Source organism: Poecile atricapillus, chromosome 2, assembly GCF_030490865.1.
Source record: "Poecile atricapillus isolate bPoeAtr1 chromosome 2, bPoeAtr1.hap1, whole genome shotgun sequence".
Classification (NCBI taxonomy): domain Eukaryota; kingdom Metazoa; phylum Chordata; class Aves; order Passeriformes; family Paridae; genus Poecile; species Poecile atricapillus.
Window position 1 is genome coordinate 152,910,135 of NC_081250.1, and position 26,009 is coordinate 152,936,143.

The 26,009-nt window shown below is 49.9% G+C and overlaps 3 protein-coding genes across 6 annotated transcripts in view; 2 read left to right on the forward strand and 1 right to left on the reverse strand.

Annotated features, from left to right (window-relative positions):
* Nucleotides 1-8,613, reverse strand: part of LOC131575103 (uncharacterized) — a 33,772-nt gene extending 25,159 nt beyond the window's left edge. For 3 of the 4 annotated variants that reach the window (XM_058830132.1, XM_058830130.1, XM_058830131.1), the window contains exons 1-2: nucleotides 8,271-8,450; nucleotides 6,654-6,875 (exon numbers count right to left, since the gene is read on the reverse strand). In XM_058830132.1, the coding sequence (XP_058686115.1) occupies nucleotides 6,654-6,875; nucleotides 8,271-8,337 (289 nt within the window). In that variant the 5' untranslated portion in view covers nucleotides 8,338-8,450. The other variant, XR_009276705.1, reaches the window with a different exon arrangement.
* LOC131575133 (feather keratin B-4-like) lies at nucleotides 1,249-3,557 on the forward strand. The gene has a single exon (XM_058830181.1). It carries the CDS (start codon nucleotides 1,285-1,287, stop codon nucleotides 1,633-1,635), a length of 351 nt encoding a protein of 116 aa, XP_058686164.1. The 5' UTR covers nucleotides 1,249-1,284; the 3' UTR covers nucleotides 1,636-3,557.
* A 418-nt stretch (nucleotides 8,614-9,031) lies between the features above and the next one.
* The window catches only part of ARHGAP39 (Rho GTPase activating protein 39), a 105,403-nt gene continuing 88,425 nt past the window's right edge, over nucleotides 9,032-26,009 (forward strand). Inside the window, exon 1 of the mRNA XM_058830033.1 lies at nucleotides 9,032-9,132. Coding sequence (XP_058686016.1) covers nucleotides 9,122-9,132 — 11 coding nt within the window. The 5' untranslated portion in view covers nucleotides 9,032-9,121. The remainder of the gene's footprint in view (nucleotides 9,133-26,009) is intronic.

Sequence of the window (26,009 nt, forward strand, 5' to 3'; positions counted from 1 at the left end):
ACACCCCAGCTGTCCAAAGTTTCGGTCACATCTTCAACCTGCCCTGACATGACCCATCAACAGCAGAATTTGGTCGGTATTAAAAGAATTAAAAGAATTAAAAGCTGCCACCAAGGTTGTGGCCTCAAAAGAAGGACGTGGAATCACAGAATTTTCAAAGACGCCAGAAGCATGAGAGAGGAGGGAAGAGGATCACACAGACTGTCCGTTAGTAATTACTAGGTTTTGCTCAGAGGAACACAATACTAACATTTATAGAAAATAAGTTATGAAAGCTTTTGTCTTGAATGCGGAATAAGGGAATTGAGGTCACAGCCCCGGCAAAAAGGGATCGGGCGCTGGTTTGTTGTTTGTTTACTGGATTTCATAACCAGGTCAAGGAATACACTTCAAATGACAGAGAATGTTGTCACATAAATTTGAGAAATACAAATGGAGCAAAACATTGGAACAAGTTCAGCCTGACCACGCTCTCATTTTGCAGATCCTGTTTCAATTCCATTCAAGACAGAAGGCCAAGAGCTCTTGTTAATCCATCACAAAGAAATCTCAAGCACTGGGACCTTGCCAAGCAGTTCCAGAGTGACCTCCCCAGGACATCAGCAGCTCCCTCAGCATTCCTGGGTGACACAAAATGAGTGACAGACTTGCAGTGGCACAGAACAGAGACCCAGTCTTCACAAGGAACTGACAAACCACAGCACATGAGTGCCACAAAATGACCTCACTGATGACATTGCAAATCTCCAGGGCTCTGGTTGTTTATTCATTCCTCCCTGAAACACATTGAACAATCACGTCCTCCCAAACACAAAATTATTAACGTTGCCACCAAGGTCAAATGGACACAGCATCAAGAGCAGGAACACGAAACTACAAAATGGTGGGAGGGAAAACACTCCCCACACAATGACTCACCAGTCACAAAAGAGCTGCTGCCTAAAAAATGCCCCAAGGCCATGGGACAAGGCTGTCCCGCCCCTCCAGGACCAACATAAAAGCCAGCCCACAGCCTCTCTCCCTCACACACTTCTCCTCACGCCTTCTGCTCCTGCTCCTGCTGACAACCAGGTGAGCCTCACTCCCCTGACCCTCCTGCTCCTGCACCCCTGGGCCCCTCTATTCCAGCACGCTCAGCCCCAGCCTCAGCAGCCCTCACACCTCCCCACAGCCCCACAACAGCCTCCACACTCCCTCACCCTCCTGCATCACCACCCTTTGCCCCGTTTGCACCCCTGCCCTGCCTCATCCTCCTCTTTTCCAGGGATCCTCCACACCACACCCATGGCCTGCAACAACATCTGCCGTCCCTGCGGACCCACCCCGCTGGCCAACAGCTGCAACGAGCCCTGTGCCCTGCAATGCCAGGATTCCCGTGTCGTTATCCAGCCTTCTCCTGTGCAGGTCACCCTGCCAGGACCCATCATGACCTCCTTCCCCCAGAACACCGCTGTTGGATCCACCTCCTCGGCTGCTGTGGGCACTGAACTCAGTGTGCAGGGACAGCCCATCTCTGGGGGATTTGGTGGATTTGGTGGCTTTGGCTATGGCCGTGGATTTGGCTACGGGCTGGGCTGTGGCTATGGGCTGGGAGGCCTGGGCTGCTATGGCAGAAGGGGTGGCTACATCTGCTAAGGGTCCTCAGCACCACCCCTGACACCAACCCCCAGCTCCCTGGAACACATCTCAGGCATTGAGGACGCCTCTCTGCTCCAAGGCTCTCAGATGGACTCAGCGCTTCCAGCTCCTGCTCTCAGGGCACCAATCAAGGCAGTAGCCAAGGGGCCAACCTGGGCCGCCTACAAACATGGCCCATCTGCCTCCTGCTCTTCTCCCACTCCCTGCTCTGCATCACCTCTTTGCTTCCCTCTTCTGCAAACCCCTTCTCTCAATCCAGGGACCTTTGGGTTACCTCTTCTGAGCTGCTCCCACTGTGGGGCAGGAAGGCCTTGATGCTCTGGCCAGACCGACTGCAAGCAAAGGATCTGTGCTGATGGTTGTCCTATTGCACCTCAGGCCAGCTCCATTTTATTTAATTCTCCTGCTTTTTATTTTTTTTTTCTATTTTTTTTTTTGCTTCAATAAAGTTTTCCTGCATCATAGCCTCAGGTGACTCCTTTTTCCTTCTTCTCCCAAGACTGCTCCTACCTCTCATGGCCTGAATCCAGGTGTCAATTGTCCAAAAGTTCCAGCAGGCCTTGGGTTTGGTGTTCAACCTCTTTCCAGTCTGGGCAAGCCACTCATCCCAGCAGAGACGTGACCCTCCAAGGTGCCAAGACTTACTCAGGGAAATATTTCCACCCAAACAACAACCGGTGTAATTTTCTCTTTTCCAAAACATGGCACAAGCCTTTCCCTTGCCCAAATCAAGGGTTGGGTATGGTTGTGCTCATCCACATGGGGCTCGGATGAAATCTGCTGCTGTCAGGACAGTCTTGACCAACCTCCTTCCCCAACACCACTCCCGGTCCATTAGGAGAAACAGAAAGGAATTCTGGAGGCAGCGAGGAAAGGAAGAGGAAAGAAAGGAAGTGGGAAAAATGTGTTTTTCCTTTCCATGGGTTCAGCACTGACTTTGCTGCCCCCATTCCATAACCTGTAAGGCACCGGCCAAAGGGGCTCTGGTGTCTTTTCCACAGGGACCATCACTGTCCGAAGCATCTCCAGTGTCCTGCGCTGAGGCCAAGGCAAAGAAATTACTGCAGAAACCACCCCATGCCTTCCTTCCATCCCTGGAAGTGTCCAAGGCCAGGGTGGGTTTGTTTGAAAACAACTTCCCGTGGTACTGGAAATATTTATTTCGGAAACTTCAGTGATTGGTGGCCATAGACTGGAAAAATTACGGATGAGGAGATGGAATCATCTTGAGACCCTACAAATAGTGGAGCTGAGGGGGCTCAGCCTGGACAAAAGGAGGCTCGAGGGGACCTCCTGGAAGGAGGGTGGAGCCAGGTGGGGGTCGGGTTCTGTTCTCAAGGGACAAGGGACAAAAAGAAATGGTGTCAAGTTGTGCCAGGGGATATTTAGTTGGATATTAGGAAAAACTCCTTCCCAAGAAGGGTTGTCCAGCCCTGGTGTGGGGCAGTGGTGGTGTCCCCATCCCTAAGAGGGATCAAGTTCCATGTGGATGTGGCACTTGGGGACGTGGTCAAGAGTGGCTTTGGCACTGCTGGGGAGAGTTGGACTCGGTCTCAGAGGGCTTTTCCAACCTCAGCAATTCCACAATTCTACGCCCCTATGGAATTTGTGGCTGATTCCAAGATTTCAATTCCTTACAGTAAACACAAAACCAATTTTGCCATCTGGAACCTACGGCTCAGTGCCTCTTCAAATCATGGAGAATCCCAATGAACCACCTCATTGACAAGAACAATAAGCCAATGATAAAACAACGATAAGCCAATGATAAAACAACAATAAGCCAATGATAACCGCGTGATAAAATTCCACTAAGCTTCCTTAAACCTTCATTATCCACATAAATAATTCTAGATGATTTCTGATTTGATGTTCCCTTTTATGTTTCATCCACACAGTGAGCTGACGATCTTGGAGGTCTTTCCCAACCATAATTATTCTAGGATATCATTTTAATTTAGTAGAGTGGACTTTCCCATCAAACTTCTGAGATATAATTAATATAATATAATATAATATAATATAATATAATATAATATAATATAATATAATATAATATAATATAATATAATATAATATAATATAATATAATATAATATAATATAATATAATATAATATAATATAATATAATATAATATAATATAATACAACATTATATAACATTGTATAACATTGTATAACATATAGAATAGAATTAATATAATATAATATATAATGTAATGTAATGTAATATAATGTAATGTAATTTATATTAAACCAGTTTTTGTTAGCGCCTTTGACAGCACTTTAATCAACTTAAACAATTAATTTCACGACATTTCGGTGTGGAGGTGAAAGTGCTGCTCATCTTTTCCAAGTCCTGTGGAATCAGGGCTAATAATAATAATAATAATAATAATAATAATAATAACAACCCCCCTCCCTCAGAACCAGCTGAAATCGATAAATACATCAACAGACCCCCACAAGCAGATGGGGAAGGAAAAATAACCCCCTGAAGATAAAAAAAACCCCAAAAACCTCCTGCTTTAAGTAAATCCAACCAGAATAAATCGGAATAAATGCCAAAACCAAAACACCCAGCAAAGGCCTTCTGGGGGAGAACGGCTGCCAAAAAATAGATGAGAAAGCACCTGGTTAAAAAACTCCACCTAAGGAAATTATTAAGATTGAGCAATGAGCCCACAAAAATAGAGGGAGTAAGGGAAAAGATTCAATTTTGCCAAAAAAGGGGGGGAAATGGCAAAGAAACATGAAACATAATTCGTGAGAAAGGGGGGAGGGACAAGGATACAAAAGCAAAATGCTGCTGAATATGTTGAGAGCAAGAACAAACTCTGCAATTTTCCAAAGCAAATCTGCTGGGTGCCACAGACCCCTCAGTTCTGCACCAATTCCATGTCACTATTCACCATCCACAGGGTCCTTGGAACACCAATTTGGGGTGTTGTCACCTCCTGCCCTTCCTGTCCCCACCTGGATGGAAAGTTCGGAGCAATCCAGAGCACCAAAGTTATGGAAGTGTGGAATGGTTTGGGTGGGAAGTGACCATTCAGATCTTTAAATACAACATTCCACTGTCCCAGCTTTCTCCAAGCCCCATCCAACCTGGCCTTGGACACTTCCAGGGATCCAGGGGCAGGCACAGATTCTCTGGGAATTCCATTCCAACCCCTCACTACCCTCACAGGGAGGAATCCCTTCCCAATATCCCAAATTCCCTCTGTCAGTTTCAACCCTTCCCCTTGTCCTCTCACTCCAGGCCCTTTTCCAACAATTTCAGGCAAATCAAACTTCATGGGAAACAAAGGAAGAAAATCCATCGGCCACATCCCTTCCCTCCAGGATCCCACTCTCAGCATCCCGTTACTCCTGGGGGGCTGCATCCAACCCCGGGAAGGGATTCCAAGCCCCTCCACCCTGCAAAAGCCTCTGGAGTGAAGCTCTGCCTAAACCAAATCCCACGGCCACGGAATTCACCTGTCTGGAGGAAAACTGCCCAAACAAAGGGATTGGGATAATCAGGGATGGAATCAGGTGCACTTTAGGGATCCTTCCCAACCCAAACCATTCCGGAAGGATTTAGGAGCACAACCCTCATCTCAGCAGGGAAACTCTTTAAAGGGAATTATCCGGGTTTCCTTCTGGGCCTCCTTCGGCCTGCGCACAGCAGGACGCTCCGTGCCTTCCTCTCCTCCTTCCCAGGTTTTGTTATTCCTGGGAAGATTGCTCAAGAACCAGGAGAGAACTCACGTACAGGCTCTCCAGGACTGAAATTATATTTTCCACACCAGAAATCTGGTGTTACTCAAGAGGACTTTGTGAGCGGTGGCTGAATTCCCGTGGGTCCCGCTCCCAGGTGGGACAACAACATTTCCCAATTTCCCAGCTGGACACAGACACCTTTCAGAGAAGCCAAGCAAACTTAATTTTAAAGATTTTAATCTTAAATTTTAAGATTTTATATGAATTTACAAACTATTCAAGGTTGTGGGAACATCGGGAGAGCCGGGAAATCAAATTCACCGACACAGAAAAAAATCATCCCAACAAAATGCTCTCCGGTCCTGAATGAGTCTTGTTCTCCAGCTTCATTCCTTAAGGTTGGATTTGCAACAAGCCAGGGGGAACGGAGAGGGAGCAACGTGTTAAACGATGGGATTAAAACATCAGCACTCAAAGATTTGGGCTGTGGAGATGCAGTGGAATAAATGGGATTGGATTTTATTCCCAGCCTGTGCAGCAAACAGGAATCATGGAATGGTTTGGGTTGGGAGAGATCTTCAAGATCATCAATTTCCATAATTTTCTTGATGGAAAAGTGGATTTATTTTTTCCTCTCCTCCTCTTGTTCCATCGTTGGGGGTTTTCAGATTTGTTCCAAGCCTTTATATAACTTAAAAATATTAAAAGACAACAGTCTCGCGTTTCCATGGTGACGGAGAGAGCAGAAATTCACGGGCTTGAGTTGTTGGAATCTCGTGTTTAATCAAGGTTTAAAAGTCAGAGAAATTAGCTTGGAGCTTCCCTGAAAAGCTCCAGGTCGAACAAAGAGAGGCCGGGTGCAGGAATAGAATCATGGAATCGTTTTGGCTTGGATGGGACCTTGACCACGTCCCCAAGTGCCACATCACACCCCTCAGAGACATCCTGATTTCCCCCTGGATGTGTCCAAGGCCAGGCTGGACAGGGCTTGGAGCAGCCTGGGGTAGTGGGAGGTGTCCCTGCCCATGGGAGGGGGGTGGAACTCGAAATTCCCTTCCAAGCCAAACCATTCCATGATTTGGTGATGGAATGGCCTTTCTCAGATCAGGGTGCTTAGAGAAAAGGACAAAGCTGCTCTTTTATTCTGTATAAATCAGGTTAAATTAAAAAAAAAAACAACCCAAAAAACCAAACAAAAAACCCCCACAAAATTCGCCAGCCCAAAATGAAATGTTTCCAAAACTAAATCTAAAGAGCAACAGGAAAAGGAGAATAAGCCCAGGAAAACACCAAAATTTTACTGACTCACCCTCTCCCAGCCTCCATCCCGCTCCATGCTCGTCCCAAAGGAGCTCAGAAGAGAAAACCTGACTGGGTTTGGGTCCTTCTGCTCCCAAAAAAAACAGGGGCTGGACGTGAGGAAGCTCTCGCAGCCGTGAAAAAAAAGAACATGTGAGCAGCACCCGGAGCCCCGGGCACGGCAGAGCCGCCGATCCTGCTGAGACAGCCGGCAGGACAGCCGGCCAAATTCCTGGAAAAATTGCAAGTCAGGGATTATGCTGAGGCTGGAAAGGGAATAAAAGGGTTTTGTGGTTGGTTTCGCACCGTGACCGAACTTGTCCCCTCCTGACAAATTGAATTCCCGAAGTTCTGGCCACGCTGTGAAAGCTGCTCCCAAGATCTCGTGATGTCCTCAACTCAGTTGTCACCCTGGCCAGCTGTCATTTATCCTCCCAGAAATATTTTGGGCTTCATCCTCGGGGTGTTTGGGGGTTTTGGGCTTCATCCTCGGGGTGTTTGAGGGTTTTGGGCTTCATCCTCGGGGTGTTTGGGGGTTTTGGGTTTCATCCTCGGGGTGTTTGGGGGTTTTGGGTTTCATCCTCGGGGTGTTTGGGGGTTTTGGGCTGTGTTGATAGACATCACAGTGAGGGAACATCTGATGAAGCAGCAGGAAGAGGTGGTGGGATGGAGAGAAAAGTTTGGAGCGGACAAATTTCAGGTTGAACAGAGCTCGGGGTCCCCAGAGGGGTTGGAGCCTCCCAGCCTGGGGTCTCCATCCCCATCCAAAAAACACCAGGGAGGGAATGGGAACATGGATGTGGATGGGGGTGTGGGGATACAGGGGTGGGGACAGTGGGGAACGGGGGTCCCACAGGGGACAGTGGGGTATTTTGGGGTGCTGGGGGACACGGAGGGTCACAAACCCCGGGGGGGCTCAGGGGCCACACGGAGCCACCGTGGGGTGAAGGTCCCGGGAGACCTCCGAGTCCCGGGGTGCTGGGGGACCCCCAAGTGCACACACAACCTTCGTGCGCCTCGGGAAATACGGGATTACCGTATTTACAAATGTCCGTGCGCGGCGCGGGTACCGTAATTTTTTCCAAATGCGCATCACGCCAGTACCGTAATTCCTAGCGCGCATGCGCGGTGCGCCCGCCGTGGTTTCAAACGCGCATGTGCAAAATAAATACCGGATTTTTAATGTGCGCATCGCACCGGTACCGTAATTTACCGTAATTCCATCGCGCGCATGCGCACTGAAAGTAACGTAGCCTGTGTGCGCATCACACGGTTACCGTAATTACAGATGCGCATGCGCATACAACTACAGTAATTCTGATTGCGCATCACAGGATTACCGTACCTGAAGATGCGCATGCGCACCTTAAGTACCGTAATGTCCACTGTGCTTGGTACATTTACCGTGTTCCCAAGAGCGCATGCGCACACCAGATGTGGTGCCAAATGAGCGGCATGCAAGTACCGTATCTACAAACGCGCATGCGCGCATCAACTACCGTAGTTCCAAAAGCGCGCCGTACCAGGATACCGTAATTCCAAATGCGCATCCGCACCCACCGCATTTACAAATATTCTTGCGCATCACAAGTACCGTAATTGCATATGCGCACACAAGCAGATCTACCGTAATTACAAACGCGCATCACATCCCAAGTGCTGTAATTCCAGTGTTTCCCAGTGCGCATGCGCATCTCACTCCCGTTTCCAAACGCGCCTGCGCACCACAACTACCGTAATTCCAACGGCGCATAACACCTGAACTACGATGTTTCTAAACGCGCATGCGCACAAGTACCGTATTTTCCAATGGGCACCGCCAGTACTGTAATCACATGTACTCTTGCGCGACACAGCGACCGTATTTCAAAGCGCGCATCACCACACCACTACCGTATTTCCTGATGCGCATCCAACATAATCACCGTATTTCCGAGCGCGCATTGGAACATAATTACCGGGACTCTAAGTGCGCTCCACAAAACTACCGTGTTTCCAAGTGCGCATGCGCGCCTTGAAACGACCGTAATTACGGGCGTGCGCCGCAGCTCCGTGATTACCGTAATCCTCAGTGCGCACGCGCGCACGCGCGCGCCACGCCTCCTCCCAGCGCGAGCCGCTCTACCGTATTTCCCAGAACGCACGCGCACACCACCCAAACCCATCCTCCTCCCATCATCCCCCGCGGGGGCGTCTCCCCGCCCCTCATTAGAATAAAGGCGTGGCTTCGCCGCGGGGAAGGGGCGTGGCCTAGGTTGGCCCCGCCCCTCAGCGCTGCCCCCATTGGCCGCGCCGCCGTTGTCGCTGGTGACGGGGACGCGGCGGGGCCGCCGCGCTCAGAGCGCGCCGGGAGCGGCCGCGGCGGGCACGGAGCGAGGAGGGGCCGGGGGGGGGCTCGGGGTCGGTCACGGGGGGGGCCATGGGAGCCCGAACCGGGGCCGGGGCCGGCGGCGGCGAGCGGTAGAGCCGCCGGGGATCATGGCGGAGAGGTGAGCAGCGGCATCGCGGCGGGGAAAGGGGGGGGGGGGGGATTTGGGGAGGGGGGCTGGGGGGGCTGCGCCTGCTGGTCCAGATTCCCCCCAAAGCGCCTTTAGGGGCCCTTTCTTGCATCCCCCTCCTCTCCATCTGGCGCTTTTGGGAGTGCCCCCCCCCCCCCTTTGAGGTGCCCTTGGGGGGTCTTTACCCCCCCCATCACCACTTTGGGGGGTCTCGGCCCCTTTTTGGGAAGGGGGAGGGGTTCCCTCCTCCTCTGGCTCCGTTTTGGGGGCTCCACCTTGATTTTGGGGGTGCTGGGGGGGGGGCATCCCCACCTGCGCTGCATCCAGGTGTTGGTTTGGCTGGAGAATTCCAAACCCCCCTCCCAGATTTTGGTGCATGGAGTGGAGGGGGGGTTGGGGGACTGGATGCGCCCACCTGGTTCCCTGTGGCTGCAGGAAGGGGATGGAAAAAGGGGGATGGAGCTCAACCCCACCTTGGATTTCAGGGAGAACTGGGGAAGGAGGGGGGAGTTGGATCGCATCCTGCTCCCAGTGAAGGGGCTGGATCCCACCCCGCTCCCTTTGGAAGGGGTTATGGAGGGGCTGGATCCCACCTGGTTGCCCCTGGAGCGGCTGGATCCCACCCTGCTCCTCACAGGGGGTTTCACGGAGCAGCTGGATCCTATCCTGCTCCCCGTGGTTTGGGCTGGATCCCTGTTCCCTGGTTTATGGAGGAGCTGGATCCCACCCTGCCCCTCCTGAGGAGGGTTTGGAAAGGCTGGATCCCACCCTGCTCCCTCTGGAGGGGTTAAATCCCACCCTACTTCCCATTTTGGAGGGGTTTGGAAGGGCTGGATCCCACCCTGCTGCCTATGGAGGGGCTGGATCCCACCCTGCTCCTCACAGGGGATTTTATGGAGGTGCTGGATCCCATCCTGCTCCTCATGGAGGGGTCGAATCCCGCCCAGCTCCCCATGGAGGGGTTTTGGAAGGGCTGGATCCCATCCCGCTTCCCTATGGAGAGGCTGGATCCCACCCTGCTCCTTAGGAAGGTGCTGGATCCCACCCTGCTCTCCTTGAGGGGTATCATGGAGGGGCTGGATCCCATCCTGCTCCCTCTGGAGGGGTTAAATCCCACCCTGCTTCCCTTCTTGGGGGGGTTCGGAAGGTGCCGGATCCCATCCCGCTCCCCATGGAAGGGGTTTGGAAGGGCTGGATCCCCTCCCGCCCCCCACGGAAAGGCTTTGGGAGGGCTGGATCCTACCCTCCGCAGGATGATGGGGAGGGGGCAGAATCCCACCCTCCTCCCTGGGAAGAGGTGATGGAAGGGCTGGATCCAGCCCCATCCCGCTCCCCGCGGGATGCTCCGCTCGGGGTCGGGAGGCGGCTGGTTCCCGGGATGGATCCCATGGGATGCAGGAGGTGTTTTCATGGAGGTGTAAGGTGTGGCAGGGCGAGGGGGGGCAGCTCCCGGCGGGGCCCGGGGAGGCGTGGGAGTGGGTGTGGATGCGGGGATGCGCCGGGAAAGGGGAGCGGGCAGGGATGGAGCCGGGTGGGATGGAGAGGAGAGGGTGGGGGGGGGGGCTGCAGCGGGATGCGCAGCGCCGGAATTTGGGGCGGGGATGTGGAGGACCAAATCCGCTGCTTTTGGGAAGGTGGAGAAGCAGAGTTGTTCGGGATTTATTTATTTCACGCGGACGACGGAGCCGCCGGTTCGGGATTTTTTTTTTTCCCCCTCCCCTCCTCTTCCCTGCGCCGTTTCCCCCATTCCTTGCGTTCCCCTCCAGCTGTGAAAACTGCAGGATGGGGGAGCGGAGTTATTTATTTATTTATTTCCTGATTAATTTCCTCCCTTATTTATTTATTCCCTTATTTATCTTCTCCCTTATTTGTCAGGTTTTTTTTCCCCCCCGTAATTTATTTTATTTCATTGTTAATTGAGCAATTTATGGAGTTATTTCTTTATCCTCTTATTTATTCCCACTTTTAATCAACCCCTTGAGTGACCTCTACGGAGAAATCCGCAGCTGCTCCGCGGCTCCGGAGCCTCACCTGGCACACGCAGCTGGGTGGGATTAAGGGGGAGGAAAAAAAAAAACAAAAACCCTCCACGTTTTCCATGGAAAATCGATGGATTTGGGATGTTTGGAGGGAGCTGTTGGGGCCCTACGAGCAGCAGGTGGCTCGGACAGGGCTGGAATTGGGATGTGGTGCTTCCCTCGGTGCCTCCATCCAGGAATTGGGGTTGCTTGGGCTCCTTCCCCCATGGAATGTCTTTTCCTGGATGGATGTTTGTTGATCCCAAAAATCAGCGGGATTGCAAAATGTGGGGAGCCGGGTTTGGTGCTGCCGGAGCGGAAAACCGATGGTTTTGCGGCGGGATTTGGTTGTGGATACGGATTAGTCCAGGAATGTGGGATCTCGGATTATTTGCAGGATTTTCTGTTGGATTTTGGAGTTCTCTGAGTGTTGTTCCGTGTGGATTTTGGGGGGATTGAGGGTTTTATTCCTTCCCCATCCCTCGGGATGGGTGGATGAGGGAGAGCTCGAGGCATCCAGCGGCCTTCCCCTTCCTCCAAAGGGGTTTTCATGGAATATCTGGAATTACAGAATCCTGGAATGGTTTGGGTTGGAAGAGGCCTTAAATCCCACCCAATCCCACGGGAAGTGACGCTTTCCACGATCCCAGATTTCTCCAACCCCATCCAACCTGGCTGGAGTTGGAGTGTGGGATCTCGGATGTCGCTGACCGGAAGCAATTCTAGGCCTAAAAAGCCTAAATCTGGGTGAATTTAACTCCAAAAATCGGAATTTTGTGTCAGTGGTGGTAGCACAGCCCATCCCATCAGAACCAGGGATGGATTTTCAGGATAATCCCAACATTAATCCCGTCAGGAAAGAGCATTTCAGTGCTTCCTTTGGGAAGAAAGGCTGCTGTGGAGGCCCTCATTTTCCAGTCTTAGCTTTTCCCACCCAAATTTGCAATTCCTGGATTTTTCCTGCTGCAAATCCAGACCATCCAAGGTCTGGGCTGTCTGTGAGCCAGATGTCCTCAAGCTGCTCTTTTCCAGAGGGGCTGGAGATGGGTTCAAAGGGATTTTTGGGAATGTCCCGCTGTGCCGTGGGATTTCCTGCTTGGGGTGGTGGGAGCAAAGAGGGGTCAGGGATTTATGGAATTGTTTAGGCTGGAAAAAGACCCTTCAAGTCATGGAGTTCAAGCCTAAAAGGTTGGAAGGAAGGGGAGGCTCCTGAAGGTTTTCCAAATCCTGACCGAGGTTGTGTTTCATGATGGGTTTTCCTGGTATCCATGAAAATTGGTCTGCTCCATTTTATCCCGATTTTTTGGGATTTCATTCATTGCTGCCACTGTTTTTTTTTGGGAGAAGGAGCCACTTTTTACCCCGGATGCAATCCCAAGTGTTTTTTATGGATTGTCCAGTCTTTGTAGGGTTTCCAGGTTTTTATATCACTGGATCATCCCAAATGATCCAAAATCATTTTATAAAAGGTGTTTCACGGAATTCCAGGCTCCTGAAAAATACGGGAATGCTGTGTGTGCATGGTTGGTTGGACATCACACTTCCTGGGAACGTGTGGAATCCATTCCATGAAAATCTTGCCCTGTGGGCCACCAGATCCCTTTTTTAACGGGAACTTGGAGAATCCCTGATGCATCCCATAGGTCCTCGCTATGGATAATCCTGATGTTCTCAGGTAGAGCTCCAGGGAAGGAATTCCCTCAACTTTGTGCTCTTTTAAATCTTTTTTTGTTTGTTTTTACTCCCCTCCATTTTCCAGAAAATTTGGATGAATCCATAGTTCTTTACCTATGGGATTTGATGGTGACCTACTTAGGCCTTGATCCTGAAGTTGCAGGCTTTTGGGAATTCCTCAAGCCATTCCCAGGAAACCAAAGCTTTGAGGTGCCATCGTTCCTTTCCTGAGAAATGATGGATTTTGGAGACCCACCTCGGGGAATTTGGGAACAGACCCCACAAAAACCCAACCAAATAATGACCCAAAAACCTTAAAAAGAAAAAAAAAAAAACCAACAAATCCCAAATCCAAACCACAAAATACAGCTGGGAATTCGGGCAGATTCCAGAGTCAAATTGATGTCAAATCCCATAAAACCACACGTTTCCTGGTGGTGGAATAGAGCCGTGGAGGGGCCTGGATTTAGGGAAGGGATCCCAAATCGTCGGATCTGGGATTTTTGGGGCCGTGCTGTGGCTGCTGCTGCTGGTTTATGCAGTTTTTACTCAGGAATGTTTGCTCCAGATGATAAATAACAGTGGGAATTTCGTTTCGATGATTAAGATTTCGTTAAGATGACTCCAGGTTGTTCCAGTGACCTCTTCCCTAAAAAAAAAAGTAAAAATAAAAATCCTTTAAATTATCATTCCTTGCTCTTCCTCCATCCTCTCCCTCCTGCATTTTTGCTCCAGTGATTATTTCCTTACATGCTCTAAATAACGCATTGAACCCCGACCTTTCCTCTTCCTCCTCTGGCTCTTCCCAAAAATAAACATTCCGGCTGGAGTTTGTTTTTTTTTTCCTCCCACTTTCCACTCATCCAGGCTGGCTATTTTTAATTCCAGCCGCCAAGAAGCGTTTGAGGGATAAATGTGCTCCAGGTGCTGAGGGGAAGAAGTGGAGCACTCCAGACTTCCCAGTGCCCTTGGGAATTCATTGTTATCCCTGAAATTGCTCCCAGGGATCCCCAAATCCCAGGTTTTTTTTGGATTTTCCAGCTCCTGAAAGGATCACGTTGTGCTGTTCCAATGGGAGGTGCCTCCTGTCTCAAATTCTTCATCCCTTGCTCTTTCCTTGACCTTCACAAATCCAGGGATTTGTTTTATTTCCTTCCTCCTGCTCCTGCCCTTTAAACATTCCCACATCCAGCTCCGCCATCCTGACTTTTAGGGAATAAACCCACCAATCCCAGGTTTTTTAGGGCGCTAAAAGCATCACTCTGACTTCCAGGAAGCTGGATATCCCCATCTCCACATTCCCAAGAGGAAAATAAATTTTATTTCCAGGGTTTTTTCCCCCAAGTCTTTCCCAACAATAAATGGGAAGAGGCAGTGGTGTCATTCCAAGGCCAGGAACCGCCCTTGGCACAGGGCAAGACATGGAAATTTCTGATTGTTGAGGAAGGACTCGTAAAACTTGGAGCAAATGAGGCCTGAAATGGAGTCTCAGAGGGAGAAGGTTTTGTTTGTTGGGTTTTCCTGACAAGTGGGATCCTGGGAAGTTTTGTTCCTGGCTGGAATGGGGTTCGGAAGTTCGGGGTTCTGGGTTGGAGCAGGGCTTGTGGAATGGTTTGGGTGGGATTTGGGTCAGAGTGTCCCATGGGCAGGGACACATTCCAAGATCCCAGAGGGCTCCAAGCCCTGTCCAGCCTGGCCTTGGACACTTCCAGGGATGGCGCAGCCACAGCTTCTCTGGGAATTCCATCCCAGCCCCTCACCACCCTCCCAGGGCAGAATTCCTTCCCAAAATCCCATCTATCCCTTCCCACTGGCAGCAGGAAGCCATTCCCTGTGTCCTGTTCCTCCATCCCTTCTCCCAAGTCCCTCTCCAGCTCTCCTGGAGCCCCTTCGGGCACTGGAAACGCTTCCGAAGTTTCCTTCCCTTCTCCAGGTGAACACTCCCAACTCTCTTCCCATTTTCCTGGGAATTCATCTCTTGGCCTTCACCCACGCCATCCCTTTATCCTTCACCACCAAAAAACACGGACGAAAAATCCCTGGAATGAAGCACAGCTCCTTCCTTATGGTGCTTTCCCTACGGAAAACCCACGCGCCCGATCCGTTTGCGCCGGCACCAGATTCCGGTGGATTTTGGGCCCCCTCTTCCTGAGGTGCTGGAATTTCCCTGTCTGCCTTGTTGTGTTTTTATTGCTCTTCCTCTCTCTGTTCCGTGGCCTCCATGCAGGAATAGGAATGGGAATGACTTCCAGCGGATCCGCGTGTTCGGGAAAGCCGTTGGAAAACGTTGCTTTGGGAAGCGCTGTCGTGGAATTGTGTGGCTCTTTTAACTGATCTTCCTCGTGCGCTTCACACCCGGCTGGGAGAGGTCATGGAAAAGCATGGAAAAGTGAAATTATGGGATGGAAATGGGGTGGTTTCCTGTCTGGAAGAGGAGGCTGGACAATGAGGTGCCTTGGGATAACGTGGGAATTTCGCTTGCTTTGGAATTTCAACCTGCTGTCGGTCGGGGGTTTTGGGACTGCTCAAATGATGGAATCATGGAATGGTTTGGATGAGGATGTAAAGATCACCCAATTCCATCCCCTTGGCATGGGCAGGGATAATTTCCTCTATCCCAGGTTGCTCCAACCTGGCCTTGGACACTTTCAGGGATGGGGCAGCCACAGCTTCTCTGGGAATTCCATTCCAGGGCCTCACCAGGCTCCCAGAGAGGAATTTCTTCCCAATATCCCACCTAACCCTGCCCTCCTGCTTCCATTCCCCTGTCATTCCATGCCTTTTTCCAAAACCCTTTCCCAGTTTTTTTGGGGATCTCATGGGACTCTAAATCCTTTCAAAGGCTCCAAATGAAGCTGTTCCAGGATTCCGAGTTCCAGGTGGGCTTGGCAGGGAAAATGCTGCTCCTTGAAGAGTCCATCTTCCTTCTTTTCCCTATTCCAGGGTTATTTTTGATCCTTTTGGTGTCCATTATTAAATTCTTCACGTTTGGGGGTGCACCCCAAGCTTCCCCGAGCATGGACACAAGGATTTGGTGGATCTATGGATACATCCTCAATTTTATTGGGAATTAAGCTGCCTCTTAGGGGTTTTCTGGATCCATTTTTTGGACCTGGACTCAGATTTCTTGATGCTTCCTAAGGTTCTTTGCTCCCTTTAATCCAAAGGGTGCATCCATGGATCCATGTCCTGTCAAAGACAGGGAAAGGAGGAATCCCATGGAGCCCTTTCCTGGCTGGACTGCTTGGGAAAAAAAAGAATAATAGAACAAAAATCCTGGGCAAGATTTAAAGTAGTTGGGAATATTTGGGAATAATTAGGAAAAGGGAAAAAAAATAGGAAAAGAGGAAAAATTCTTTTTGGAAGGCAAGGAATTGAGGGATTCATGCTCACGGATCTCCGACCACTGCAGCGGGCTCTGAGTGAGGTGGGAGGGGATTTTCTTCCACTTCCCAGAAAAAATAGTGGGATTTGGGTCAGAGGTTGTTGGCTGAGGCTGCTGGACTCAGGATCATCCACGGGGCAGGAATTCTTAATCATGGAGTCAAGGAATGGGTTGGAAAGGGTTGGATTAAAAATCATCTCATTCCAGCTCCTGCCATGGGCAGGGACACCTTCCCCTATCCCAGGTTGCTCCAAACCCTGTCCAGCCTGGCCTTGGACGCTTCCAGGGATGGGGCAGTCATGGAATTCTCTGGGAATTCCATTCCAGCCCCTCACCACCTTCGCTGTAATAAATTCATTCCTTAAATCCCGTCAAAACGGATCAGGAATCCTGCTGGGTTGGAGGTCTTGGATTGCTCGTTCCTGTGGGGATGGTGCCAGGACGGGAGCGGCTTCCCTCGGGATTGGTGTGTCCCTAATTAAGTGTGTCTGGATTAAACGGAGCAGTCGGGCAACAAAAACACACAAAAGCCTCTTTATTTTCCATTAATTCCACATTAAATTGATTTTCACTGCGACCTCTGCCTCTCCCAAGGAGCAGAGCCCGTTCCCTTCCCTATTCCCACCTTCTGTGCCATTTCTGGGAGACGCCATCAGATCTGTCAGAGCTGCCAGGAAGGAGAAAATTCCAAGTGAATCCATCATTTTAGGAGCCTTTTTCTTGTCCCCCTTCTTTTCCTGCCTCTCCAGCATCTCCTGAATGTCACCTTGAGGAATCCATATTGGAGCCTGGCCTTTCCATGCCGGGATTTTTCTGTTTGGAAGTGGGTGCTGGTCCCCAAAAAAAAAATCCCACAGTGATCCAGAGAACACATTTTCTGTCTGGGAATTTTCTGTTTTAACAGGAAGTTCCTGCAATTTTTTTTAATTGAGGAAACTCCTGTGCCCAGAACTCTCCAAAGCCCGATAAGTGAGTCTGGAATAATTCCTGTTCTGTCACACTCCAGCTCACCTGAACAATTCCCTCTTTTTTCCTTGGCTGGGAGAGGCACAGAAAGGGATTTTTATCAGGATGGAAGTGGGAATAAGATCAAAGAGTGGGTTGGGTTGGAAAGGGACCTTAAAAATAGTTCCCAACCCCCTTCCATGGGCAGGGACGCCTTCCACTATCCCAGGTTACTCCAAGCCTCATCCAAGCTGGCCTTGGGCACTTCCAGGGATGGAGCAGCCACAGCTTTTCTGGGAATTCCATTCCAACCCCTCACCACCCTCACTGCAATGCTCAGAGAACAGAATGAGGTTGGGAAGGTTTTTTGTGGGAAAACCCATGGGAATAACACAGGGAGGAAAACCGGTCTTAATTTATCATCTCCAGATTCCCCCAAAGTGTTTTTTGGGAAGCTCCAAAGAGGAAATTCACGCAAACCCTTGGGAAAAGCCAGGCTGGGTGTGCAGGAGGAGCAGGTTTGGCAGCAGATCCCGATGCTCTTCCGCGTAGGAAAATCCCGATCCAGACTTTTAAGCCACAGGTGGGATTTGCTTCATTCCATGTGTTCTTCCTCGGGCATTGCCTCAGCCTTATCAGCTCATTAAGTGCCTTATCAGCTCATTAAGTGCCTTATCAGCCCACGGAGGGGGGTCTGTGGCCTTTGGAATTCTGAGGTGCCCGTCCCTTGGGCAGTAGGGATCACGGAAAAATCAGGATACTCCTGGCACCTGCAAATATCTTCCCTTAAGGATTTTAACTATGGAAAAAGGGGCTTTTTGGGGGGATAATTTTGTGGGAATGCCAATAATTCCCTGGATCAGGGAAGTGGCATTTCCACTGTGCTGAGGGACCTCAAATCCCGAAAGGGTTATGGGCCCTTCATGACAAGAAGGACATTGAAGGGCTGGAATGTGTCCAGGGATGGGAATGGATTTGGGAAAAGGTCTGGAACACCAGGAGCAGCTGGGGGAGGGTCTCATCCTGGAGAAAAGGAAGATTTTTAGGGATAAATAGGCTGAGCTTAAGACTTGTCCCTCGTTGTGTCAAATCCCACTGCAAAGCCGGGAATTCCAATCCCATTCTTTTTTCCCTTTCCCTCCGATGGAACGTGGGAAAACCCCTAAATTTGGAAAACTCAGAGCCTGGGGCAGGGTTTTGGATATTTTAGTGCCGTGAACGGTTTTCCTGCAGTTGGATTTTGTTCTGCAGAACCTGGAAAAGGGAATTTCAGAGGGTACAAACCTGCCCGTGGAAGCAATTAAAGGTTCTCGGTGACTCATGGATCTCCCTCCACCCACGTTCCCTGATCCAAGCGTCTCGTTGCTCTTTTCCTGATTCATGTCAGATTTTCCTGGGTGGAAGAAATCATTTCGCCCTCGGGAATGCTCTGAGGAGATCTTGGAGCTTCTTCCAGTGCCTAAAGGGGCTCCAGGAGAGGTGGAGAGGGACCTGGGACAAGGAATGGAGAGACAGGACACAGGGAATGGCTTCCCACTGCTTGGATGGGATGTAGGGAAGGAATTCTTCACCTTGAGAGGCTGGAATGGAATTCCAGGAGAAGCTGTGGCTGTCCCATTCCTGGAAGTGTCCAAGGCCAGGTTTTGGGCTTGGAGCAACCTGGGATAGTGGAAGGTGGTTGGAACTGGATGGGCTTTGATCCAATCCCTTCCAACCCAACCCATTCCATTATTTTGTGAACTTACATGGAAGAACTCAAAGCTCCGTGGAATTTTCACTCAAGCAGGATTTAGAGTGGGAATGGAAAGGCACAAATGTCCAAGAGGTCTTCAGAAACCAGGAAAACTGTCAAAAAACAGGGATTGGGAAGGAAAAGGTAGGAGGGTATCGAGGAATAAATTACTTGGAACCTATGTAGGTAAAAAGTAGAATTGTGGAATTGCTTAGGTTGGAAAGGAGCTTTAAGGATGGGCCCCAGGACTTCCAAGGCCACCACTGGCCATGTCCCCAAGTGCCACATCCACAGGGATTTTGGATCACTCCTGGACAGTGTGATTCCAGGAGGAATTCCCCCCAGAAACATCCCACCTAAACCTCTCTTGATGCCACTTGAGGCCACCTGCTCTTATCCTCATTCCCTTGGGAGGAAATCCCGACCCTCATCCGGCTCCAGCCTTGGAGCAGAAACGTGAAGGTGGAAAAAAACCCAATAACTGGAATTAATCCAAAGGGACAGAAACTCAGGAGAAGAAAACTGGATGTGAAGGAGGCCGAGGATGCTCCGGGCTATGCGTGGAAGTTGCGTGCACGGAGAGGGATGTGGAGGCTCTTTGATTGTGATCAGGAATGAAGTGCAGGCTCAGGAAAAAACAGGGAAGTTTGGAATGCTTGCGAGGAAATCACGAGCGGTGCTTCAGTTCCCAAGTGACAGCAGAGTTCCTAGATCCCTATTTGTGAAGAATGGAAAAATATTCCAGCAAAACTTAAATCCCAGGGAATAAAGGAAGATTTGGTGTCACCTCTGTGGGTTTCTTAGGAGTTGTTGTTCCTGGAAAGTCGTGGAATTAGGGAAGGCTTCGAGGGCAAGAATAAATGAGTTTATGGATTTGCCTGAAATTGTGGGTATTAGAGTGGACCAGACAGGCTTTCTAAGGAAGAGTCTCGTTTGGAGCTTCTGGAATAGTGGGTAATATTTTCCATAGTGAGATAAATGCATAAAAATCCCTTTTTTAATCAGGAAGATTTACAGCAGGAACTGCTGGAGCAGGAACAGGAGAAACCTTGGAGCAAGGGTCAAATCACCAAAAAAAAAGCCAACATTCCGTGATTTGAGGACTTTGTACCTCACGCTTTGGCTCCTTTACAGAACCGAGAATTCCAAAGGAAAGCTCGGGATTGGGAGAGGTTCTGTCGTTCATCCCGAACATTTGAGGGATGAGGGAACAGACAGGATGTGATCTCACAGAGATGGTCTGAGGATGCCCCAGGACAGATTTTTTTTGGGATCCTTCTCCATGAATGAACCTTTGTGTTTTCAACAAAATTTCCCTGGAAATGCTTTTTATCCCATCTTTTCCCTGCAAGATACCAAAGGACTGGCAGCAGGAGCAATGGAAGTGGGAGGGCAGGAGAATGGGGAAAAAAAACCCCAAAAGGGCAAAAAGTGTGGCTGTAGCAGGAGCTCCATACTTGGAGAAATTCCAAGTAGAACTTGGGCACGAGGAGAAGATTTGGGAAGATGCTGATGGGACGTTGGAGCTGGCTGGGGGTTGGGATCTGCTCCCAGGGAATGAGGGACAGGACAAGAGGAAACTCAAGCCATGCCAGGGGAGGTTTAGGCTGGATTTGGGGAAAATTCTTCCTGAAAAGGCACAGAGAGACTTGGGAGTATTTTTGGCTGGGAACAATAATGAGGCCTTAACGCAGAATCCATTTGGGGCAGGATCCGTTTGATGCAGGAGATCAGAAGAAGTCCAGTTAAAAATCCAAGGATGCAGAAATAGGAATGACAAAGGATGTGGGGTCTCTCCTTGTCTTCTTATAAATCAGAGGGAAAAGCTCCAGTTGAGCTTTAATCCACCCTTTAATCCACCAAAACATATTTCCAAGGAATGCCTTTTTTTTCCCTATTCCTCGACTTAAATGGAAACTCTTCCAACCTGCTCTGTGTGTTCCACTCATTCCTTTCCCAGTTTTAGGTTGGATTCCCCTTGACAAATTTCCCTTTATCTCTTAAAAAAGGCCTTAAACTGCTCCAAAGGGCGAAAATATTCAGAGCAGATTTGGGGTTTTTTTCCCACATCTGACTCAGGAATTCTTCTGTCAGCTGGAGGAGGAGGAAGAATAATTGGAAATATTCAACCCTTCACAAGCAATGCTCCAAGAACATTTCTGATGCAGCCGGAATAAGATTTGGGTTTTGGATCTCTCTCAGTATTGATTTGTTGCTTCAATTTGTTCGCTGTGCAAGGAGGGAGGAAAATGTTTTATAAAAAGATTTCTGAGCACGCCCAGCAATGGCTGGACCATCACAGAGTTGCTTTGGCTGTTCATGGTTAATTTCATTTCTATTTAAAGCCAGCAGGAATTTATTTTGTCGCGTTTCAAAGGAGAAAAAGGGAGGAGTGGGTGGATCCCATCGGGACCCTGATGTAGGAGATGTCTCCTCCTTCCCCATCTCAAATCGGAGCTTTTTTATCCTAAATTTCTGTCTCACCCTCGCCTGGGTACAAGTGGCATTTGTCAGCCTGAGGAGAGTAAATAATAAACGTGCTAAAAAAACCCCAAAACCAACCCCAAATCTTGATGTTTAAGGAATTTTCCTGCTCTCCTCATCATCTCCGCTCGTTTTTAGCTGCACTTTTCAACCGTAGCTTCCAAGAGCACGGGTCACTGATTTTGAGATTGGCAGATGAGATTCCCTCTGGCTCCGACGTCGCTCTGAGGAATCCGTGTCTGGACAAGCGGAATTGAGCCGGGTGGGCATCGTTGGGTGAAGAACCCAACGAAGGCGTTGCTTGAGGGTTGGAAATGCCCTCAGAGCGTGGCAACGTCTGGCAGTTCCTATTCCTCCCTGGAAATTTGTTGCCCAGGCAGTTGGAAGAGGTTTTTTTTCTCAGGGTTGGAGTTGAGGTTGGATTCCCGGGATCTGTCTCTGTCTCTGGGCTTGGAATGCTGCATCATCCAGGAATCTTTGCCTCAGTTTCTAAGCAGGGATACTGGGTGGTTCTTGATGAGTTCCTGCTCAAATGTTTGGGTTGAAAGGGTCTCGGTTGGAAAGGCCTTGAGGGTTGGGATTGATTTTCCTTTCCCTCGAAACATTGGATCATCTTGGAACAGGCTGGGAGAGCTGGGAATGTCCAGCCTGGAGAAGAGAAGGATCCAGGGAGACTTCAGAATTTTTTCAGTGCCTGAAGGGACTCCAGGAGAACTGGAGAGGGACTTGGGACAAGGGATGGAGGGACAGGACACAGGGAATGGCTTCCCACTGACACACGGCAGGGATAGATGGGATATTGGGAAGGAACTTCTGGCTGGGAGGATGGTGAGGCCTGGAATGAAATTCCCAGAGAAGCTGTGGCTGCCCCTGGATCCCTGGAAGTGTCCAAGGCCAGGTTGGAGCTTGGAGCAATCTGGGATAGTGGAAGTTGTCCAAGGCAGGGAGTTGGAACTGGATGGTCTTGAAGGTCCTTTCTGACCCAAACCATTCCAGAATTTTGTCCAGCTGGTGCCGCTGGATAACGAGATCAGCTCCCCCTCAGACACCTTGGAACTGTGGCCATTGTGTGGCCAAGGTCCAGCTGGCTGTGGACCTTCTCCATGGCCACTCAGTGTGCTTGGAGAACATCCAAGGGGTTCAGACTTTTGGGCAAACAACTTTTGGGATGGTTTGTGGTGGGAAATGTTCCTCACGAACTCACTCGGATGAGTCGCCCGCGCCGCCCGAAACCCGTCCCCGCGCTAGACAGGCCGAGCGAGTTCTGGAGGCTCCAACAACGTCTCATCCGTGCCCAAACAACCACTGCCATCCCCAAAATGTTGGGATGAGATTGTTTATCCCGGGAGGCAGCCGGCAGCTCCTTCAAGTGTCTGGGGGATGATTTCCCTAATTTCCCTGCCGCTCCAGGGATTTAATCAGCCAGCAAATTGCAGGCCTGGCTGATTCCCGCCTTATCTCCCGGCCTTGCTGCACGGGTTCAAGGGCCCTGCTTGGCTTTGTCGTTTTGGGACGAGCTCCCAAACTTCTTTGAGGGTGGAATTAGCGGGATTAAAGGCTTTGGGCACACAGGACCTGCTGGTTTGAGCAGCTTCTCCAGGAGAGCAAACTTTGTTTAACCTCAGGAAGCATTTTGGGTTCTTTGAATCTTTCTGGATGAGGAACCTTTCCATGAAAAACTTCCCCCCCCATGACTCAGCCACATCCAGCTCGAATCCTCGGGAATCGTGTTAAATCCACCAAATTCCCCTGTCATCCATAAAAATTCCATGACGTAGCATCCCTTTAACCTGGTTACCTGCTTTTCCTGTGGTCTTTCAAAGGGATCCCTGCGTTTCCTCTGCCCTATTTTCCCTCGGCAGCTCCGTCGCGAGGGTGACACGGATAAGAAGGGAAATTTTCTGCTCTCCCACGGGGCCAGGAGCCTGATTTGCTCACAGAAGGCATCGCAGGGATAATCAAACCTTTCAGCTGCTTTGTTCCGGGCACCTATTATCGGAAAAGGAGGCTGCTGTGAACTCTCACAAAGGATCGGGAAGGTTGGAATTCAAAGGGGAAGCAGGTTCAGGAGGAGGATTTGGTCACCTCACCCTTTTGGAGAGGGTGTGGGAGTTGGGATTTGGGTCATTTGTTCTTCCTGCGTAATAAAAACAGATCCTAATTGCTACAAGTTCTTGTTATTACGCCAGAATTGACGGGTAAACAATTCCCGATGTTGTCATTCCAAAAATGACAATACAAAAAATTGATAGTTTTCCCGATGGTAATTCCCTGTTTTTCCAGTCCACAGCTCCAGAGCTTCCAAGATGTGGGTGGGCTGGATGAAACTCTTCCCATTCTGTGGTGGTTTCACTCCTGTTTCGTTCTCCAGGATGGTGGAGTTTGGCCTCCTGGTCTAAGAAACTTTTGGAAATGGCTCTCTAGGATCTGGTGAGATTTTGGGGGCTGTCCCCTGAAGGGCTTGGCAATACTTGTGGAATAGCTTAGGTTATTCCATGATTTTGATTCCGTGTCTTTGAGAATCTTTCCGTGATTCTCACCCCGTGTTTTGGGGTGCTAGGAGTTGGAAAAGGCTGGTAATATGGGGAAGGAATAATTTTTGCTCTTAAAATCAAATTATTTGCCTTAAAGCAGGGAATAATTCTATTTTGGATGGAGTGAGGGTGATGGAAATGGGCTCTTTGCTGTAGAGTAGCCCCAGCACTGTCAGAATTCCTAAAAATGTTTTATTTTAAGGATCATTTTCATGAACACCCAAGACCACCCTGACGTCTGTTCCAAAATATTCTTCCTTGGGAGAACTGAGTTCCTGGTGCTTAAACCTCCCCAAACTGGTTTAAAACTCTGCTTTGAGCCCTAAAGACTGGGAAAATCCTTATTTAAATATTCCTTATGCAAAGTGGAGCTCCTGACTCGACTGGTGCCGCAGGTATTCCCTTGTTTTACACCCTGATTATCCCACAACAGTTTCTCCTACGTTTTCAGCTCCCGTCTGCAGCTCCAACCACAAATCCCAAAGTTTTGAGTCAGCTCCTCATCCCAGCTGCCTCCGGAGCTCTTCTCTCCCACACGCACCCGGCTCCTCTTCCCTTGGCTTTCCCACTTGCCAGCCCAGCAATCGTTCCCTGCTCTGCTGGTGGAAAAATAGGGATTAATCATCCTGACAGCTCCCTGATGACTTCCAGGGCACCCGATTTAAACGGGATGAGACAAAATCTTATTTATCGTGTCTGCCTTCGCCAGTCACCTGCTCTTTCTCCTTTCCTTTGCTGTTTGTTTAAGACAGACTTGGATCTGTTGGAGATTCTCCAGGGGCTGGAGAGAGGCTGGGAGAGCTGGGAATGTCCAGCCTGGAGAAGCCAAGGATCCAGGGAGACCTCAGAGACCCTTCCAGTGCCTAAAGGAGCTCCAGGAGAGCTGGAGAGGGACTTTGGACAAGGGATGGAGGGACAGGACACAGGGAATGGCTTCCCACTGACACACGGCAGGGATGGATGGGATATTGGGAAGGAACTTCTGGCAGTGAGGGTGGTGAGGGCCTGGAGTGGAATTCCAGGAGAATCTGTGGCTGCCCCATCCCTGGAAGTGTCCAAGGCCAAGTTGGAGCAACCTGGGATAGTGGAAGGTGTCCCTGCCCATGGCAGGGGGTGGGACTGGATGATCCTGAAGGTCCCTTCCCACCCAAACCATTCCATGTTTATGGAGTTATAATTCCATATTTATGGAGGTAGTTTGCTGAGCCGTGCTCCAGCAAGACATTACAAATCCCAACCAGTTTTTCAATTTTCTTTAACTCCTCATCATTCCTGGCCTCCATCTCCCTGAAGACCTCACTGTGCCTTAATTTTTGGGGATTTTGGAAGGGTTTTTTTCTTCTCCTCATCTTACCCCCTCCAAGGCTTTCAACCAGAGCGCTCTACTCACGCCTTGGTTTTTCGCCTGCCTGTGGAATACATGGCTGCTAAACCAGGATTTTCCTGGCTATCCCAAACCTTTTAACAGGCCTAGAAGAGGTCTGAAAAGCCCTGTGGGATTTGCTGGAAAATGTGCCCCCTCCTGCCTTTATTTCTCACGTTTTCCTTCTGCTCCATTTCTCCTCGCTTGCTTTTTTCACACCTTCCGCATCCTCCTTCACGGCTCCGGCAGAAGCTCCTTCATCCCCGCGAGGAGAGACTCGGAATTCTGTTGGAAAGCTGCAGAAGCACAAAAATATTCCTTCTGGCTGCTTTTCACGGAGCTCCTGGAGTCCGGTGGAGCTGCAGGGATGTGTGAACTCCATCCACAGGTGTTTCACGGAGTTGCTCCTCATTTTTCTGTGCCAGGACCTCTGTCCTCTTCCCTTGGGATCAACCTTTGCGTTTCCTTCTCCTCCTCCCATCATTTTTTGGTCATTCCCTGTTGGAATTGTCTCGTATCAGGTGCCTGAATATCCCTCTTAGAATGAGGGAATTTGTTGGGGCTGGGAAAGGTTTCCATGCTCAAGGAGTCCATTCTTTGAGCACTGGCAAGGCCACCACTGGCCGTGTCCCCAAGCGCCACATCCACAGGGATGTTAAATCCCTCCAGGGATGGGGACTCCACCTCTGTGGCAGGCTTGGACAGCCTGAATATTCCCAATATCCAACTTAAA